General features: G+C 49.8%; 1 protein-coding gene across 4 annotated transcripts in view; it reads right to left on the bottom strand.

The window, feature by feature from the left end:
• SCNN1A (sodium channel epithelial 1 subunit alpha) overlaps nt 1–17,142 on the bottom strand; it is a 30,867-nt gene that overhangs the window by 6,024 nt on the left and 7,701 nt on the right. For all 4 annotated transcript variants that reach the window (XR_008681706.2, XM_055394218.2, XM_055394221.2 and 1 more), the window contains 9 exons: nt 13,149–13,416; nt 11,578–11,771; nt 6,397–6,500; nt 5,623–5,786; nt 5,100–5,198; nt 4,776–4,893; nt 681–759; nt 502–559; nt 318–373 (listed from right to left, as the gene is read on the bottom strand). Coding sequence is in view for 3 of the 4 variants with exons in the window: in XM_055394218.2 (XP_055250193.2) it covers nt 318–373; nt 502–559; nt 681–759; nt 4,776–4,893; nt 5,100–5,198; nt 5,623–5,786; nt 6,397–6,500; nt 11,578–11,771; nt 13,149–13,416 (1,140 nt within the window). In the remaining variant the exon portion in view is untranslated. The remainder of the gene's footprint in view (nt 1–317; nt 374–501; nt 560–680; nt 760–4,775; nt 4,894–5,099; nt 5,199–5,622; nt 5,787–6,396; nt 6,501–11,577; nt 11,772–13,148; nt 13,417–17,142) is intronic.

Genomic DNA, 17,142 nt, shown 5'->3' with positions numbered 1-17,142 from the left:
CTGCTCAAAAACACTCTCCTCCAATCAGCTGTACCCATCCCTCTTCTTGGTCTGCTTTCCCTCCCACAGATTCCTTTCCCAGGCCCAGGACCCAGGGAAAGGAATTATTGTTACTGTTTAGTCACTCAGCCGTGTCCGACTTTTTTGGGACCCCGTGGACTAGAGCCTGCCAGGCTCCCCTTTCCATGGAATTCTCCAGGCAAGAATACTGGAGGGGGTTGCCATTTCCTTCTCCAGAGGATCTTTCCATCCCAGGGATCAAACCCGAGACTCCTGCATTAGTGGGCAGGGAAGCCCGGGACCAGGGTAGGACTGACCTTTTGTTCTTGATGGTGTAGTTGTTCTGTCGGGACAGCATCTGGAAGACCCAGTCCTGGGAGGAGATGAGGTGTCAGTGGGGTCACCCCCGTACACTTCAGGCTTACAGAGTTGGGGTGGGGTCAAACACACTCATACACATATGCCCAGAGAAGACCGCAGTGCTGCACACAAGTACAGTACCTGGGATGTCACGGAGGGCCACTGTGAGTAACTGGCAGAGAGCTTGTAGATGGTCACACTGGGGATGGAGAAGGTGCTCAGTGAAGGGGGCAGGGGTGGGGCTCTCCTGTTCAAAGATGGACCAAGGATCCTCTGTGGTACCCAGATGACCAACCTGGGCTCCAGGGGGGGATGCTCACCTGCATGGCTTCCGGCACTTGGTGAAACAGCCCAGGCGGTCTGAGGAGAAGGCATCCTGGAGCTTATAGTAGCAGTAGCCTGCGGGTGCAGAGAGGTGCTCATTTTCCTAGGCCCCCGCCACCTTCTCCACCCACACCCTCCAGGTCTCCCAGGACCCCTGGCACCCACTGCACAATGTATTATGGAGCAAAACAGGAAGGGCTCCTGAGTGACAGCACCAGAACATGTTTAAGAAATAAAGCCAAGTCCAGCAAAAAATAAAAGCAACAGGTTACACCTTTGTTAAAGTGAAAGTGTTAGTCACTCAGTCATGGGTCCAACTCTTTGCCACCCCCACGGACTATAGCTTCCCTGTCCATGGAATTCTCCAGGCAAGAATACTGGAATAGGTTACCATTCCTTCTCCAGGGGAATCTTCCCAACCCAGGGATTGAATGTGGGTCTCCCACATTGCAGGCAAATTCCAGATACAGACAAATGTTGAAAAGTGAAAAAGAAAAATGGGAACAATTTTTGTACAAGAATAATGAAATTAAACTACAATGAGATACCACTTCACACCCACTAAGATGGCTATTGGAAATGAAATGGCAATCCATTGCAGTGTTCTTCCTGGGAAATCCCATGGACAGAGGGGCCTGGAGGGCTCGCGAAGAGCTGGACACGACTTAGTGACCAAACTACCACCACCAAAAGGACAAAGACGAGTGTCGATGAGGACAGGAAGAAACTGGAACTCATCACTGCTGGGAATATAAACTGGTGCCACTGTTGTGGAAACAGTCTGGCAGTTCCTCAATAGGGTAAACATAAAGTACTATGCTACATGCATGTGTGCTCAGCTGCTCAGTCGGGTCTGACTCTAGCCCACTAGGCTCCTCTGCCCGTTGGACTTCCCAGGCAAGAACACTGGAGTGGGTTGTCATGTCCTTCTCCAGGAGATCTCCCCAACCCGGGGATCAAACCTGTGTCCCCTTTGTCTCCCGTACTGCCCACAGATTCTTTATGCGCTGACCCACTGGGGAAACCCTCAACCTACTAAATGACCCAGCAATTCCACACCCCAGAGAACTGAAAACATTGACCACACAAAAACTCGTACACAAATGTTCACAACAGCATTGTTCCCAACAGCTAAAAAGGGGAAACAACCCAAATGTCCATTAATTGATAAATGGATAAACAAGATGTGGTCTATCCATACAATGGGAATGAAGTACTGATATATGCTACCAGGTGTAAAGTGAAAGTGAAAGTCACTCCGTCAACTCTCTGAGACCCCATGGACTATAGTCCATGGAATTTCCCAGGGCAGAATACTGGAGTGGGTAGCTTTCCCCTTCTCCAGGGCATCTTCCCAACCCAGGGATCGAACCCAGGTCTCCCTCACTGCAGGCAGATTCTTTACCAGCTGAGCCACCAGGGAAGCCCTCATACCAGTGGATGAACACCTGATACCAGGTGGATGAACCTTGAAAATATTATTGCTAAGTACAAGAAGGCAATCACAAAGCATCACATATTGTGATCTAGGAAATGTCCAGGAGGGGCAAATCTATAGTAGATAGAAAGCAGTTGAGTGCTTCTGAGGGCTGGGGTGGGGGGAGGGGGAGAGGGAGGGCCTGTGGATACAGGGAATGCTAATGGGTACAAATTTATTTTTTTTTTTTGAGTGGTGAGAAGGTTCTAAACTGATTGCAATAATTGTCACACAGTTCCACAACTATGCAAGAAAACTAAAACTATACTGCCTGGAGAATGTCCATGGACAGAGGAACCTGAAGGGCTACAGGTCATGGGGTCACAGAGAGTCGGACACAACTGAGTGACTAGGCACACACAATACTAAAATTGCATTCACTCAATAAGTGAATTATCCAGGAAATGAATTATCTCAATACATCTGTCACCAAAAAAAGAATAATGGGACCATGAGCTTCCCTTGTTGCACAGCTGGTAAAGAATCCACCTGCAATGTGGGAGACCTGGGTTTGATCCCTAGGTTGGGAAGATGCCCTGGAGCGGGAAAAAGCTGACCACTCCATTATTCAGGCCTGGAGAATTCTATAGACTGTATAGTCCATGGGGTCACAAAGAGTCAGACACGACTGAGAGGTTTTCACTTTTAAGGGCTTTCCTGATAGCTCAGTTGGTAAAGAATCCACCTGCAATGCAGGAGACCCCAGTTTGATTCCTGGTTCAGTAAGATCCGCTGGAGAAGGGATAGGCTATCCACTCCAGCATTCTTGGGCTTCCTTTGTGGCTCAGCTGGTAAAGAATCCGCCTGCAATACAGGAGACCTGGGTTCAATCCCTCTGTTGGGAAGATCCCCTGGAGAAGGGAACAGCCAGGCTACCCACTCCAGTATTCTGGCATGGAGAATTCCACGGACTATACAGTCCATGGGGTCACAAAGAGCAGGACATGAACGAGCGAGTTTCACTTTCACTTTCAGTGGGACTGTGGATTCTCCCTTCACCCCTATTTCCCAAGTTCTAAGTAAGGTTTTTTTGTTATTCTCGATACTTTCAGTCACCCGGGTCCTTCTTCATTTCTGACCCAAATCCCTCTGAATACCAGGGTTTATATAATTAATCACAGAATTAATCTTTAATTAGAAAGACTGGGAAGCAGTTAGGCTGGGGAGCAAGCAGTCCTTAGGAAACTCAGCAGACTGTGTCTTTAGCCGAGTTTCTCTCCCTCATCCTCACAGCTTCTAGCAAACAGCAAGGTCATTTTTCTCTCAAGGATCTTTTTAAAACTCACAACCACTTAGCAATCAGCATTTGGGGGCCTGGGGAACAATGGGCAGAGTGCCTGCTCTGCATGTCCTGGCACATCCCGTCCTCCCTCTGGGCCTCAGCTTGCTCATCTGAGAAAGGGGCCCATCAGACAAGACAGCCTCTGAGCTTCCCTCCAGCTCAGACGTGCTGTGATTTTCCAAGGCCAGAAAGCCAGAAATCAGAGGCCGAGACTGCAGGGCACAGGTTGGGGGAGGACTGAGAGAGCAGCACCAGGAAAGAAAGCAGGCAGAGAGATGCACAGACGGAGGCTGCTCTCCACCCTGGGGTCCGCCGTGTCCCTGCCCTGTCCCCTCGGAGGGGTCAGCTGTGCCACATAAGGGGGTGTGGACCAAGGACGCCCGCCCTCTATGTTCTATGTCTGCCCTCTATGTCCTGTGTTCTCTTGCTGGGGACTTTCTCTCTCACCTTCCCTGCTGACTAACTCAGCTGTAAAGAAAAGGAAAAGAGATTGATCTGCTCCTAGACCAGGGCCCGGAGGAGAGTCTAGCGTCTTCCAGATTCTTTTGACTGTGCTCTCCTCTAGTTTTAATGTTTTAATTCTTCCACAAGTCATTTCTAAATGATACACCTGCTCCTATTGAACTGATACATTACGTGCACGATAAAACATACATAAACTGGAAGGTGTTAGGTAATGAGGCAGATTCACACAATTTCTAGTCTTTTCTTCCTGCACCCAGCACTGTCTCACCAGCGCCCAGCACCAGCCCTGCTGGTGCCCTAAGGAGTGAGCAGGATGCTACCTGCAAGGCAAGGAATCCAGGGAGAACTTCCTCACATGCTCTTCTTTCCTTTTGCTGCAAGTTATTTTTAAAAATTATTTATTTGCTTGTTTATTTATTTGGCTGGGTCAGGTCTTAATTGTGTCATAAGGATCTTTCCTTTAGGCTCACAGATTCTCTAGTTACGGTTCGTGGGCGTAGTAGCTCTGCAGCATGTGGGATCTTAGTTCCCTGACCAGGGATCAAACCTGTGCTCCCTTCTTTGCAAGGTGGATTCTTAACCACTGGACCACCAAGGAAGTCCCATAAGTTATTTTTAAATGGGGACATCGGATTATAAACAGACAGAAGTCAAAAGAGAGAGAAAAACGGTGAGGGAGAGACAGAGAAGAGAGACAGAGAGGAAAATGGACAGGGCGGCATCTAAGACCCAGGAAACAGGAGGCAGTGGGAGAACCAGCTGGAGAACGTGGGAGCTGGAAGCCACAGTGGGGGCACTGAGAGTGCAGGGCTCCTGGGATAGACCTGGGCTCAGGTGGGAGCAGGAGCCGGCCTCCCACAGTCTCACCCCAGGAATTATGCTTCCTGTAGTCACAGAACTCTACACCATCGGGCCGCGGGTAGAATATGTAGGCACAGCCACACTCCTTGATCATGCTCTCCTGGAAGCACGAGTGGATGCACACCTGGAGAAGGGGAGCGTGAAGGGTGATGGGGTCAGGCCTGCCCACCCCCACACAGCCCCAGATGGCAGGGGAGGGGAGGACAAACCAGCCCCCGCAGTGTGCCTCCACCCCTCTCTCCACCGTCCCCATTGCCCATCACGCACACCTGGTGGCTATGGCTGGCCTACACTGGGAGACAGTTGCCGTGGAAACAGGCTGGGCCTCACCTGCTGCGTGTACTTGGTATTGTAAAGGTTCTCCACCGGGACCTCGCTGCCATTCTTGGTGCAGTCACCATAGTCGCCCCCGAGTCTGTCCACGGCTTCCTAAGAACCCAGAGACACCAAGTGGTCAGAGGTCAGAGCAAGTGGTCCAGGCCTCTTCTGACCTCAGTCTTCCCTCAGTCCCTGGCTGTGTGTCCTTCTCGCCGTCTTTCCTACCTGCCTGGTCATCTCACAACATGCCCCCAGGGCTACTGCTGAGGACACTGGGCCTGGAGCATCCCCTGGAACCCTCAGCATGTTCCAAACCCCTTCCCAGTGTTATCCCACGTGTACTCCTCAGAAACCTACTTCCTAATACATACTCGGCCCGGCTGGCCCCTTGCCCCAGATTTCTGCTCCTGAAGACCACTGCGTGCTCGAAGCTCACCCATCACAACTTCTTCTGGTCTTCTAGCTGTCACCCTCCTAGCCCTCTCTCTGCCCCTCATCTGGAGTCCTCCCCACGTCTCCCGGTCAGCATCCTTGCCTTACTCATGCTGATGGAGGTCTCCACGCCAGGCCGCAGATTAAAGCCAGCATCATCCATAAAGGCAGGCTCATCCCGTTCATGCACCATCACCCGGGCCCCAGTCACCGTGGACAGCAGCGGGATGAAGTCATTTTGCTCTGTGCGCAGTGTCAGGGACAGACCTGGGGGGAACAGGGGGAACAGAGCCAGGGGGTGGGGCACATTGGATGAGAGAAGCATCAGGGTGTGGAAACCCATCTTCCCACCCCGCCTAGTCTCTAAGCCTCCCAGGGCAGCAAGTTCAGGAAGACCTGCAAATGGATTTGGCAACCCCTGAGCTGAATTCGGGGGCTTTCCCTGGTGGCTCAGCGGTAAAGAAGCCACCTGCCAATGCAGGAGAACTGCGTTCGATCCCTGGGTCAGGAAGATCCCCTGGAGAAGGAAATAGCAACCCACTCCAGCATTCTGGCCTAGGAATTCCATGGACAGAGGAGCCTGATGGGCTACAGCCTATGATATTGCAAAGAGTCAGACACGACTTAGTGATCAAGCACGTACACGCGCAAGCTGGATTTGGGATGCAGGGCCAGCCAGAGCCAGGACAGGATTCCTATCACACCTGGGATGGAATAAGTGATGCCCACAGGGGAGAAAAAGCAAAGAGGATTTTCCAGGACACAGATGGGCGTGCTGCAGTGACGCCTGGAGCATTTCTGCGACAGGAGCTCACGGCAGGCAGACATGGGCACACAGGGCAGCGGAGGGGCTGGGGCTGGGGTCAGGACAGCGCACCATTGTTGACCCCGGGCATGGAGGACATCCAAAGGGTGGAGCTGTTCTTGTCGTTGAAAGTGTAGCAGTTTCCATACATTGGGTGGTGGAAGTGAGAGTAATTCCTGTTCAGGAGAGAGAGGGGGGTCAGAGGGGAAGGTGCAGGGGTCAGGGAGAGCATTTTCAGAGCCCTTTGTTTCCTGAAAACCTACTATGTGCGGACGCGGTGCTGGAACCTCATCCAGGCCCTCTCACTAAGCATCATCCCCACTTCACAAGAGAGGAAGACGGGCTCGGAGAGGTCATGTAGCTGCCCAAGGTGACACAAGCAGCGAGCATGAGACGGGACTCAAACCCAGGGCAGCTACCTTCTGGCCCAGGCTCCACCCCCCAGGCCAACAACCTCGTGGGCCTTGTGACCTCTCCCGTCTCGGTGCTGCTCTACACTGTGGATGCTTGCAGCAGCCCTGGCTTCTCACGCGTCTATATCTTACTTCCCCATTCGGATTATACTTTCCTTGAGGACAGGAAACACGTCGCCTTCATGGCTGAATCATCTCTGGGTTAATGGCATGCTTCTTGGCATGTAGGAGATACAGGAGATCGAGAACAAATAGTTGATGAATGAATGGAAGAGAAAGGAAGTGGTAGGGGGAGGGGCAAGACAGTGAGACCAGGAAGGTCAGATCCAGGGCAGGAACAGGTCTTGCAACAGCATGCCTCCCGCTGGGAGGTCCAAAGCAGGGCTGGGACAGGCTTGGGAACAGAGAGAAAGGAGTCCCAGACTTATGTTGCTACAATAGGAACATGATTTGATAGCAAATCACATATCCCCCAACGGGGAGGCTGTGCAGATTGCAGCCAGAGCCCACATGGGAACAGTGGGTATCTAACTCAAAGCTATGGTTTTTCCGGTAGTCACGTATGGATGTGAGAGTTGGACTATAAAGAAAGCTGAGCACCGAAGAATTGATGCTTTTGAACTGTGGTGCTGGAGAAGACTCTTCAGAGTCCCTTGGTCTGCAAGGAAATCCAACCAGTCAATCCTAAAGGATATCAGTCTTGAATATTCATTGGAAGGACTGATGCTGAAGCTGAAACTCCAATACTTTGGCCACCTGATTCGAAGAACTGACTCACTGGAAAAGACCCTGAAGCTGGGAAAGATTGAAGGCAGGAAGAGAAGGGGACGACAGAGGATGAGATAGTTGGATGGCATCACTGACTCAATGGACATGAGTTTGAGCAAGCTCTGGGAGTTGGTGATGGAGAGGGAAGCCTGGCATGCTGCAGTCCATGGGGTCGCAAAGAGGCAGACACAACTAAGCAACTGAACTGAACTCCTCAGCCAACAGGGGGTATCTGTTCTAACTCCCCAGCCATGGGGGCGGCAGTGTGAAGAGAGGGGCAGGTCTTTGGGCTGGGGGTGGTAGAGGAGGAAGGAAGAGAAGTAGGGGAGGGAAGAAGGCAGGACGGAGATGAGGGTGGGAGGGGGGTGATGACTATACAGCCTTCAGCAAACCATTTTCCTTAAGTTCACTGTCCTCATCTATAAAATGAGGAAATGGAGCTCAATGATCTGAAATAGTCCATAAGCCTCAAAAAGCAGAGGCTCAAGGTGTGAAATACTAGTGCACATTCTGGGAAAAGCTAGGATGGCAGCATTTCCAGAGCATAGGCTGTGCCAAGAGAGGGACAAAAGAGGAAGAGGCCAGTCCTACAAGGCCTGGGAGCCCTGCTCAGAGGGGAAGGGACAGGGCCACCAGGGGCTGTCAGCAGCAGGTGGAATCCATAGAGCAGACCATGGATGAAGCTTAAACTCACAGAGCTTAGTTTAAAAAGCAAAAGGCAGCATGAGATACATAATACAACACCATTTATGTCCACATTACACACACACTTGGTAAAAACACATACAAACAGAAACACATTGAGTGCATTACGAGGGTGTATGAGAAGCAGTGTGACATGATGGTGAAGAGTACGGACTCCAGGGCAAAGCTACTAGGACTTGAACCCCACCTCTAATGACTGTCAGCCAGGGGACCAGCCCAAGCACTTGATCTCTTTGTGTCGCAGTTTCCTCATATGTAAAATGGGGATGATACTAGTACTGACTTCATAGGGATTCTGGGAAGATTAAATGACACCTAGAACAGTGCTTCGGAGAAGGCAATGGCACCCCACTCCAGTACTCTAGCCTGGAAAATCCCATGGACGGAGGAGCCTGGTAGGCTGCAGTCTGTGGGGTCACTAAGAGTCAGACTCGACTGAGCGACTTCACTTTCACTTTTCACTTTCATGCATTGGAGAAGGAAATGGCAACCCACTCCAGTGTTCTTGCCTGGAGAATCCCAGGGACGGGGGAGCCTGGTGGGCTGCCATCTATGGGGTCGCACAGAGTCGGACACGACTGAAGCGACTTAGCAGCAGTAGCAGCAGAACAGTGCTTAGCACTGAGTAAGGGCTATATAAATTTTCTATTAAGAGTATAGGAAATCAGGGATTTCCCTGCTGGTCCAGTGGCCTTCAGCTCTTTCACAGCTGTAGGCCCATGTTCAATCCCTAGTCGGGGCTAGATACTACAAGCCTCATGGTGCAGCCAAAAAAAAAAAAAGGGTATAGGGTATCATTAAGACAGCTAAAGCCAAAATGACAGATATAACATGCAAGGCTGTGGAGAATTTGCAACCCTCACACACTGCTGGTAGGAATGCAAAATGGTACAGATACCTGGAAAACAGTCTGACATTCCTCTAAATGTTAAATATAGAATTACTATACGACCCAGCAGTTCCTCTCCTAGGTATCTACCTAACAGAAATGAAAACATACATCCACACACACACGTGTACAGGAATGCTCATGGCAGCATGCAGCATTATTCATAACAGCCAGAAAGTGAAAGACACCCAAATGTTCATCCACCAAAGCAGAGATAAACTAAATGTGGCATAAGCATACAATTGAAACCTATTTAGTGAAAAAGAGACATGAACTGGGGGACTTCCCTGGTGGTCCAATGGTTAAGGCTACACAATTCCACTGCAAGGGGAACCAGGGTTGGATTCTTGGTCGAAGAACTAAGATTTGCCTTGTGATGCAGTCAAAAAAAAAAGAAAAGCAGGAATTACTGATACATGCTGCAACATGGATAAACCTTACTAAGTGAAAGAAGCCAGTCACAAAAGACCACATATTATGTGATTCCATTTATATGAAATATCCCCAGTAGGCAATCCATAGAGACAGAGGTTAGTAGATTAGTCGTTCCCAAGGCTTGGAGGAGGGGATGATATAGGGAGACAGGAAAACATTCTAAAATTAGACAGTGTTAATAATTGCACAATTTTGTAAATATAGTAAAAACTACTGAATTATATTCATTCAAAGGATGAATTTTGTGGTATGCGATGTACAACTCAATAAAGCTGTTTATAAAGAAAAGATCATAGAGAGAGAGGCAAGAGAATTGAATACCTAGGAGAGGCATGATAAAGCCATGATAAAGAACTTTAACTCGATCCCGAAGGCCAGAAAGACACTGACAGATTTCATACAGGACTGTCTGGAATAGTTAAGTTCAGTGAAGTGCAGGCAGAATGCTGAAGAATAAAGCTTCCTGTGGTTGCAGAATAAAGGGAGGCTCGAGGGGTGGAGAGACAGATTGGGGGGGTTATGATAACCCCAGTGAGACTCGATGAGGCTCTGAAGTGAGGAAGTGACCTAAGTGTCAAGACTGAGATGAACTATGGACTTTCCATCGATAAGAAGGCGGGAGCCTGGGCGGGCAAAGTGAGAGGGCGACAGCCACTCGGTGGCAGGTGTGGGCTGCCACAGGCTCAGGTGCTGCTACTGTCTTACTTGTCCTCAAACAAACATACAAACCTGAGCCAGGAACAAAGGTGTGTGCGGGGCAGAGTGTGTGCTCCAGGTGAGGGGCGTGGGGCAGAAGCAGGTGACACCTGGCCCTGCCGACAGCCTTCAGTGACAAGGAAGGGACAGGGTCCCTGTGGGGTGGAGATGCTGCCTTGGGCCCTTCCTCAGCCGGGTAGAGGCAGGGAGACAGTGCCTAAACTTCGAGGAATACGGAGGGGAAGGTGGGGGCGAGCAGCGGCTACAGAATGGGACCTCCCTTACTCCTAGCCTCCCCACCCCCAGCCCTCAGAGAGCTGGCAGCAGCCATGACCTCTTTTCAAGGACATTATGAGAGGAGATGTGACTGAAAGAATGCCAGGCGGGCAGTGCAGTAGTGTGAGGGGGACCCTTGGCTCTGGCTGGCCTGATGTCCTTTACCTGCGTGACTGTCACTTCCCATGAGCCATGAGACCCACGACTCACTGCAGTGTATAAAGTGCCCTCAAACTCCTTATCTCATGCACTCGGAGATGGATGTTATCATCTTCATCGCTTAAGGAAAAGTGCCAAAGGAATTCCCTGGTGGTCCAGTGGTTAAGACTCTGAGATGCCACTTCAGGGGGCATGGCTCAGGGAACTAAGATCTTCCTGCGTGCCCCCAAGTGTGGCAAAAGAAAGAAAAAGTGTCAGAAGGGCAAGGATTTTTTCTTCTTCTTTGATGTACCCCAAATGCCCAGAACAGTGACTGGCACATAGTCCAGATAGTCAAAAGTATTTGTTCAATGAACACTGAAAGAATCTTATTTCCCTACATTTCACAAAGAAATAGGCTCTGAAGAGTGGAGTGAAATGCTCAGAGTCACCTGGTCCAGAAGAAATAGAGCCAGAGCAGGAACTGAGGGTTAGTCCCTGACTCAATCCATGTGTGTCCACCACCCACTGCTGCCCACATTATCTGAGCCAGCGGAGCAGGGGACCAGATGACCTTCCAGGCATTCTCAAGTTTGATGCCAGTGAGAAAGAGGCCTTAGAAAAATAGGGAGCCATGCTTTAGTCCTTAGTTTCTCAAAGCCAGATTTCAAGCCCGGCCTTCCCAAGGCTCCCATCTGACACTGCCGCAGACCCAGGGAACAGGGAGCCACACACGTCCTGCAGGGCCATTCCCCAGGCAGAGGTTTGGACCTGAGGTCAATACTTTCCCTTCCTCCCCACCTGCAGGCACTCAGTTATTCAACCAGCACTCTTCCATGCTGAATCTCAGGATGGTCCAGCAAAGGAGACCCGGGGGAGGGGGTGACAGGGGTTGGAGGGGAGCAGGAAGCCCGGCGGCAGGGAAGGACTCACGCCTCATTGCAGGAGTCCTGGTTGAAGCGGCAGGAGAAGATGAATTTGCCCAGCACGTCCTCCTCCAGCGAGGGAGAGGTGTCTTGTCTCCGTCTGGACAGAATGTTGATGTAGTGGAAGCGGTACCACTCCCTCACAGCATCCACCCCTGATGAGTACGTCTGGTAGAAGCAGTCCGATTTGTTCTGGTTGCACTGGACAGAGACCAGAGCATCAGAGGACCAGCATCAAGGGTAAGCAGGGCAGGGCAAGGTCAAGCAATGAATGGTCTGGGGTCCTAAAGACTGATAGATAGGGGCGGGGAGCCAGGCTGGGAGAAGCCAAAACCTGGAAGACAGCAGACCTGGAGAGCATGGGATTGATGGAGGAGACTGGGAGCTGCACACACCTTGGGGTCACTTATGCAGCCTCTGAGGAGGGTGAAGCAAGGATTCTTCTCCCCAGTTCACAGATGGAAATACTGAGGGATCAAGCAGTTTGTTCCAATATCAAAGGTGGGACTGGAACCCTGGTCTCTGGGTACCGTCTCTCTGCTTCGCTCCCTTTTTTTAATCTTTATTATTATTTTTATTTTTATTGGAGGATAATTTCTTTACAATATTGTGTTAGTTTCTGCCATACTACATGAATCAGCCATAAATATATATATATATATATATGTATATGTATATATGTGTGTATGCGCGCTTAGTCGCTTAGTCGTGTTAAGACTCTTTGCGACCCCATGGACTGTAGCCTGCTAGGCTCCTCTGTCCATGGGGATTCTCCAGGCTAGCATACTAGAGTGGGTTGCCATGCCCTCCTCCAGGGGATCTTCCTGACCCAGGGATGGAACCTAGGTCTCCCGCATTGCAGGCAGGTTCTTCATCGTCTGAGCCACCAGGGAGCCACCGGGGAAGCCCAAGACAGAGAATAGGGAGACGATAGCAAGAAAACTAAAAAAATAAATGGAGATGGGAGGGAGGCTTAAGAGAGAGGATATAGATAAATAGATATGGGCTTCCCCGGTGGCTCAGTGGTAAAAAATCTGCCTATCAATGCAGGAGACCTGGGTTAGATCCCTGGGTCGGGAAGATCCCCTGGAGAAGGGAGTAGCAACCCACTCCAGTATTCTTGCCTGGGAAATCCCATAGACAGAGGAGCCTGGTGGGCTACAGTCTAAGAGGTCGCCAAGAGTCAGATACAACTGAGCGACTAAACAACAATTCTCTGTCTTGGGCCTGCCGGAGCCCCAATGTCCCATCACCCCGGAAGGTCCCAAGTGAGTCCCACCCTGGGAATCAGAATTCCACAGTAGATCTGACTTCCCATCCCATAAACGCTCCCACAGAGGCCCCCAGCGAGGAGCCTCCACAAGCTGGCGCCCAGAGAGACGTCATTTAATTTTAATTTTCAAATTTATTCGTGTATGTAACCTATTTATTTTGCCAGCGCGGACTCCCGCCTCGTATCATTGTTAGCGAAGGCGAGTGGTGGAGGGCGGGGAGCTGAGCCGACTCCTGCTCGCAGGCGGAACCAGCGGGTTGGGGCGGGGCCTCCGGGCGGTGGGCGGGGCGGGGGCGGGCCCTTACCAGCTGGAAGCCGATCTTCCAGTCCTTCCTGTTCACCTGGGGGTTGTTGTCCCGCACGCTGGAGCCGGGGCGTCGGACTCTGCGGGCCGCGTGGGGCGACGTCGGGACGGGCAGGCGCTGAAGGGGGTGCGGCAGCGGCTCCCGCAGCTCGCGGCGGGAGCGGGCGTGGGCCACGAGGCTGTTGGAGGAATTGTACTTGTACAGGTCGAAGAGCGTCTGCTCCGTGATGCGGTCCAGCTCCTCCAGCTCCTCTTGAATATCCTTGTACCTGGAAGGGGCGATAGCGAACTATTAGACTAGGAGGTGGCGGCCTGGTGACAATCCTCGCCGCCCCCCCACCATCTCCCATGCCTCAGTTTCCCCGTCTGTAGCGGGTGAGATCAGTTCAGCCCAGAGAAGTCTGCGGGGAATAACTCTGAGGTCTCCTGGGCTATCTCGGGGGCGAGGGGAGGCACAGACAGGTGTGTCCGCCGGGTGGTTGGAGGCGACAGTGAGTCCCAGCGGGGACAGCATTTATTGCCGCATGTTTATCGTAAGGGAGAGGCGGAAGGTGCTCTCTTCCCACTGGCCCTGGCCTGGAAGGGAACCGGGAACTTGTCTGCCGTTTCCCAGAGCAGAAGAAGGGGTGGGACGGCAAGGCCCAGACACTCCCACGGACCCGAGGTACATGGGCCATCCGCACCCCCTCTCGGCGAGGGTGGCCTTTGACCGTCTGCCACTTGACACTTTCTAAATCAGGGAGTCTCAACTGCACTTCTAGAACCTTCCGAGGAACTTTAAAAATACAGATACCGCACACTCTCCTTTCCCCGCCCTCCTACACCGAAGACTCAGTTTTAAGGAGTTTCAGGTGGGGCTCAAAAACCGTGAGTTAAACACTGTCCAGAATAAATCCTCACATTCTTTCTCAATACAGGGCCTATATCATCTCCATCATGAAAGTCCAGGCAAAGTAGCAGGGCCTTAGGGATAGACTCTACCAAAACAAAACAAACACCTAGGACCAATAAATAAACAGGGTTGCGGGATACAAAACTAAAACGCAAAAAATGTTTCTGCATGCTAGCGATCAAAAAAATGGAAAATGAAATCACAGCACCGTATTAAATAGCATAAACAACATCAAATACTGGGAGTAAATCTGATGAAAGGTGTACAAGACCTGTACACTGAAAACACTGCTAAAATAAAGACCAAAATAAAAGGAGTTGCAGACATTAGTAGATCAGGAACTCCTATGCCACCTTCCAGATTGCTCTCTAGATTCAAGCCGTGCATGCATGCTCAGTGGAGAAGTTGTGTGGGACTCTTTTTGACCCCAGGACTGTAGCCCACCAGGCTCCTCTGTCATGGAATTTTCCAGGCAAGAATCCTGCAGTGGGTTGCCATTTTCTTCTCCAGGAGATCTTCCCGACTCCGGGACTGAACCTACATCTCCTGCATTGCAGGCAGGTTCATTACCACTGAACCACCCAGAAAGCCCAGATTCAAGCCAAGCCCTATCAAAATTCCAGCAGAAATGTTGGAGAAATTGACAGGTCAATTCTAAGATTGCTTTGGAAATGCAAAAATCTAGAATGGCCAAAACAAGTTTGGAAAAGAAGAGCTAAGTTGGAGTGCTTACTCAACCTAACTTTAAGACTGTAAAGCCATGGTAAACAAAACAGTGTAGTGCTTATGTAAGGATAAACAGATCAATGGGACAGAATAGAGTCCAGAAATAAACTCAAACATATATATGGTTAACCTGATTTTTGACCAAAGCACCTGTTCAGCTCAATGAGGAAAATAATTTTTTTAAAAAAGATGATGCTGGATATTGTATGAAAAAAGGGGGGAAAGAAAGAACCTCAACCTCTACCTTAGTCTGTATACAAAAATTAATTCAAGCAACCCAAACAAAAAATTCAGAACCATAAAGATTATAGAAGGAAACATTAAATATACCTTCACAACCTTGGGGTAGGCAAAATTTCTTAGAATAAAAAATACCTAAAGAAGAAATCCTGAAATATAAAAAATTCTTACAAATCAAAAAGAAAATGACATTGTTTTAAAAAGGAACCCCCCAAATATCCAAATGGTCACTAAACACATGAAAAGGCGCTCAACATCATTAGTCCTCAAATGTAAATTAAAACCATAATGAGGTACCATTTAACATCCATTAGGCTCAGACATAGAGACTGACAACATCAAGTGTTGGTGAGAATGTGGAGCGTCTGAAATTGCTGCTGGCGGGAGTCTAAAATGGTACCACCGATATGGAGGACAATCCCTAGTGGCTCAGATGGTAAAGAATCTGCCTGCAATACAGGAGACCTGGGTTCTATCCCTGGGTTGGGAAGATCCCTTGGAGAAGGGAATGGCTACCCAGTCAAGTATTCTTGCCTGGAGAATTCCATGGACAGAGGAGCCTTTGCGTCCATGGGGTCACAAAGACTAAGCAACTAACACACACACACACGGTGGTCCTCATGTGCCCAGTCCAAACCTCACAGTCCTCAGCCACCATCTCCCTCATAAAAGTCTAGCAGGCTGCCCCTCATCCTCTCATAGGAGAAAAATGTAGCTCAGGTCGAAGGTGTGTGTTTGGCATTCTGAGATTTGTTTGTTATTGGTCATTAAAAGAACAGCAGTTATATTTAAAATGGATAACCAATGAGAACCTACTGTATAGCACAGGGAACTCTGCCCAGTGTTACGGGGCAGGCAGGATGGGAGAGGAGTTTGGGGGAGAATGGATACATGTGTATGGATGGCTGAGTTGCTCTGCTGTGCAACTGAAACTATCACAACATTGTTAATCAGCTATACTCCAATGTAACATTAAAAGTTTTAAAAAAAGCAGTAAAAGTTATAGGAACTGAGTTCTAATCAGCTTCCCAGGTTCACTTCCTAGCCTCACCACTTACCTTTGTGGTGATAAGGATTAAGTGAATTAACATATGAGAAACATGGTGAGAAAAAAGAGCTGGCCGAGTGAGTACTGTCTAACTGCAGCTATTGCTTTTATGGTCACAACTGTTCTTTAATAAGAACAGTAATAGTAAAATAATAGTAACCTATTGTTGGAGAAGAGAAAGCTGAGGAGACAGGAGAGCACTGCCTGCCACTCAACTGCCCTGTGACTTTGCGATCTTAACAGAAGTGGAGGGACTTCCCTGATGGTCCAGCGGTTGAGAATCCACCTGCCGATGCAGGGAACACGGGCTGGCTCTCTAGTAGGGGAAACTCCCGCATGGGGCTGAGCAGCTTAGCCTGTGCGCCGCAACTACTGAAGCTCATGCGCCCAGAGCTGGTGCTCCATAACAGGAGAAGCCACCGCAATGCGAAGCCTGCACCCCTATTCTCCACAACAAGAGGAAGCCCGCACATGGCAGCAATGAGCAAGCGGAGCCAAAAATAAATTAATTAATTAAAAAAAAAAAGTGGAGCCGAAGACCAGATTCCAATTCTGATTCGTCCACCTAAACAGTTGGGTGACCTTTGCAAAACCTTTAGGTTCTCAGAGCCTCCGTCTTCTCCTCCGACCCTGGGCTGGTAGTTCCCTCCTTATCCAGTAAGTCTGTGACGAAGATCAGATCATGATAATGGATGCCGAAATGACAGCCTGGTGACTGCTGTCCTTGGAGCCCCTGAACTGATGACCACTGGGTAAAGAAGGAGGAGATGTCTTTAGACCTGCTTCAAAGACAGAACTAGGGCCGGAGGGCAGAAGTTACAGTGAGGCTTAAGGCTCAACATTCAGAAAACTAAGATCATGGCATCTGGTCCCATCACTTCATGGTAAATAGATGGGGAAACAGTGGAAACAGTGTCAGACTTTATTTTTGGGGGCTCCAAAATCACTGCAGATGCTGATTGCAGCCATGAAATTACAAGACACTTACTCCTTGGAAGGAAAGTTATGACCAACCTAGATAGTATATTAAAAAACAGAGATATTACTCTGCCAACAAAGGTCGGTCTAGTCAAGGCTATGGTTTTTCCA

Source organism: Moschus berezovskii, chromosome 6 (genome assembly GCF_049115385.1).
Source record: "Moschus berezovskii isolate FMDL1 chromosome 6, NW_MosBer_1.0, whole genome shotgun sequence".
Taxonomy (NCBI): domain Eukaryota; kingdom Metazoa; phylum Chordata; class Mammalia; order Artiodactyla; family Moschidae; genus Moschus; species Moschus berezovskii.
This window is presented reverse-complemented; position numbering and strand designations above follow the sequence as displayed.